A 3,626-nucleotide genomic window follows, 5' to 3' on the forward strand; every position below is an offset into this window, starting at 1 on the left:
AAAATAATTTATTGTACTCTGTTGATTTTCTTCTACACCAAGTTATTTTTCCCTCGCAAAAAGTTGTGCAATTTATAATAGTTAGATTTGCATTATTTTGAAACTCTGAAAGTCTTCCAACATTTGAATTAATAGTGTGGTCGCCATTGGGTATTATTTTGCCAATTATTGCATTAAAATCACCCATAATTAGTATACATGGCTCACCTTCATTATTATCTATTCTTATTACTGTAATTATTATAGTAAAAATAATATAGTACCTGCATTGCCATCAATGAGCTCTCCTAGATGCAATCTATAATAATCACTCTCTCTTCTAATAGAGAAGAAATCATACGTTGCTGTGCACAAATCTCCCGCTAAAGTTTGGACCTCCAGTCGAAGATAGAAGTGTCCCGTAGACGTCAGTTTATGTATAAATTCATTCCCCATCTAAAAGTCTGCGTTGATATTTCCAAATCCCCACTTATATTCCTCCCATGTTCTATTGAAGTTAGAGGTGCTATTTTCTCGTTTCTGCAAAACCTAAAATGCACAATTTAGGTGTTAAAAATCAAATCGAATGTATACTTTAACAATGTAGTATCTGAAATATAGCACGGTCACACAAAAAGTTTTAAATAAAATTTTGTCTATATTTCATTATTCATATTTAAACTCATGTAGTTCATATTATTATTATTATTATTATTATTATTGTTATTATTATTATTAGGGCCTATTATTATTATCATTATCATCATCATTATTATTGTTATTTTAATTATTATTATTATTATTATTATTATTATTATTATATTTAGGCCTATCAATATTATTATCATTATTAATATATTATTACTAGTATTATTTTATTATTAATTTTAGGATTGTGATATATTGTGATCTTAATCCTAAAAAGGCAATGTAACATGATACTTACGGTCCACCCTTCATTATTTACCATTTCGCATTTCACAAGAAACGTTTCCGTTCCATCAGTAACAGCATATACACCAGATTTGGCTCTCGCTTGAGCACTAAACTGAGTACAGTCTTTATACTGAAAATGAATTAACACTTCACATTTGAAATTCAATTTTTAATTGATAAGATATGAATAAAAATAGAAAATAATAATAATAATAATAATAATAATAATAATAATAATTTGATTGATGTTTGTTGACATGTTTGTTAAAGATGTGCTGTCTGCCATGAGCAAAAACTGAGAAAAAAAAAATTAATATTTCAGTTGTTTAATTTGTATATAAGACTTGCAATTAAAATTCTGTATGAGAAAAAAAAATCTCCGTCTTATTAACGGAATGTAAATAATATCTTTCTGGTATTCTTTTACATAGACCCTTATTGACATGTTATCAAATTAATACTTTTAAATGGGCTATTCAAAATTTTCAATAAAGTTTTAAAGTTTTCCTTAATTTTATTTTGCAGGCATTATGGAGAAAATATTTTTCTTCATGGTATATCATCTTTTAACAAGATAAATATTGCACTTTAAACAAGATGACTATTGCACTTTATTAAAACTATATCACTTACATATGTTTTCATTGAATAAAATTGTATTTGACTGTTGCTTTCATGGGGTAGTCCGAAATACATCCATAGCCGGCACTCGGATGTTCCCATATTGAATGAAACAGAAACGCAGGGCGGATAATTGTGCAAGCACATCAAACAACATTTGACTACACTTGATTGTGCTGTTGATTGCAACGGATTACTATCTCTATCTCCGCACTGTAATTCATTTTCACAACCTTTAGATACCACAAAGGTGGCACTTCTGTGGTCCGATATGTTACCTAAAGATCAGATATTAATGTAAAACATAATAATAATTGTATAAACGACACCATCATTCTTAGGTATCCCTTCAATACCATAGCTATACTGAATTGCTTATACACAGAGAATTTCAAGTGAAAATTTTTAATGGTCTGGTTATGTTGTATATATCTGATTCTAGTGTTTTCTTTGAAAAAAATGGTAATAGGGCCAATATTTAATAAGCAATGACTGGAAAGACTCCTAGGATAACTTTTTTTTTTGTAGCTCCTGAACGGTAAGCTTAACGACCTCCATCTGGCGAAGATGTGTATTGTTATCATCGGGCTGTATGATGATGGTCTATGGCGGAGGTGGGCGCATCCTGAGGTGGGTTATCCGTTTCCCATTATTATTATTTCCCTTTATTTTTATCAATATTTTTATCAACTTCATTCTTATAGGTATTTGAAAAAAAATCATATGGATCCAAATATCAACCCAATATTCATTCTAATAATCATTTTAAGTGATCGATATCTAATATCAGCATGACATTTTTTAAGCATTTTTTTTTTTGAATAAATTTCATTTTAATTTGAAATGTTTTTTATTGTAACTTGTAAAAAAAAATGTCAGTTGTTTTTGGACAACAAATGTTATCTTATCTTTAGAACCTCTGTTCTCACTTTCTTCACGATCAAAAATCAGGGGAGACGACCCCGTGTCAAAGCATCTCATATCTGTCATATGCCTTTACTCTTGAACGAGAAAAGTAAGTAACGGATAACGTGGGACAGGCTTTACGATATCAATATATAAAATGAACAAGTTTAAAAAATTTTTTTTTTTATGAATAAGGGATTAGGGGATGAAATTCAATAAATTACTTAACATAGGTCTGCACATGTCTTCTTATGCAGACCAAATTAAATGTGCGAATTAGTAGTAAATATCTAGAGTTAACCTATCATTGTCAAGTACGGGTCACTGCCGAAAATAGGTTTCCTTTCTAATTGAAATTGTTGATATGTTTTTGATCCAAAAAATAACTGGTAATTTCTACAATTCTGATTTTTGTCTTTATAAGCTGTTCTGTGACTGTAGAGACATGGTTTGGTATAAATGTAGCGATGAATACGATAACAATGACGATGATGCTGCGATGCGCCACAAAGCAAAAGCACAACAAATTTTGGCGTGACTGAATAACAAAATCATATTTCAGCGCACATCCATTTCCGTTTAATGCTGCCCTCAACTGAGGGCACAAATCCTATACTCTTTATGCATTTGAACGAAAATTAATTGAAACTGACCTTCTTGCCCAGTAACTTGCTCATTAGATAACCTTTTTGCTCTTTCCACAAGCTCTAAACAAGACAGAAGAATGATGATGACATAATTAATGTCGAAATATTGAATCCCAACACGATGGCGTGTATTTCAATACTTGGAGTATGTATTATACTTTCTTATCTGAGATTAATCAGTGGACCTTTCGGTTTTTGGAAAACGCTCCGTAAGACAGAAGTAATAATTATTAATGGTGACGATAATGTTATTAAGGGGGTCATTCGTGTTTCCCATCATTTTTACGAGAGGAACATACATTATATATATTATTAAAAAATTTATTAAAGTAAATGTTTAAAAGAAAATGGAACATAATCCCTTTGAAAAAACAGGCAAATAATCTATATCCAATTAATAAATTGGTTTATTTCATTTATATCGCTGTTAGACTTTAAAATTCAAACGGTAAAGAAGAGGAATATGCGAGTGCGAAAAAATGGCCCCCCAACAGCGATTGCAACCCGGGACCTTCTGCTGTCTATGCGCATATATAT

The 3,626-nt window shown here is 30.5% G+C and overlaps 1 protein-coding gene across 1 annotated transcript in view; it reads right to left on the reverse strand.

The window, feature by feature from the left end:
* Window positions 1–435: 435 nt before the first annotated feature.
* LOC117111559 (fibroleukin-like) overlaps window positions 436–3,626 on the reverse strand; it is a 3,931-nt gene continuing 740 nt past the window's right edge. Inside the window, exons 2-5 of the mRNA XM_033254498.1 lie at window positions 3,096–3,149; window positions 1,702–1,814; window positions 926–1,045; window positions 436–528 (exon numbers count right to left, since the gene is read on the reverse strand). Of these exons, the coding sequence (XP_033110389.1) occupies window positions 436–528; window positions 926–1,045; window positions 1,702–1,814; window positions 3,096–3,149 (380 nt within the window). The remainder of the gene's footprint in view (window positions 529–925; window positions 1,046–1,701; window positions 1,815–3,095; window positions 3,150–3,626) is intronic.

This window comes from Anneissia japonica, unplaced genomic scaffold (assembly GCF_011630105.1).
Source record: "Anneissia japonica isolate Jap-2015-1 unplaced genomic scaffold, ASM1163010v1 scaffold288256_len377385_cov191, whole genome shotgun sequence".
In the NCBI taxonomy this organism is placed as follows: domain Eukaryota; kingdom Metazoa; phylum Echinodermata; class Crinoidea; order Comatulida; family Comatulidae; genus Anneissia; species Anneissia japonica.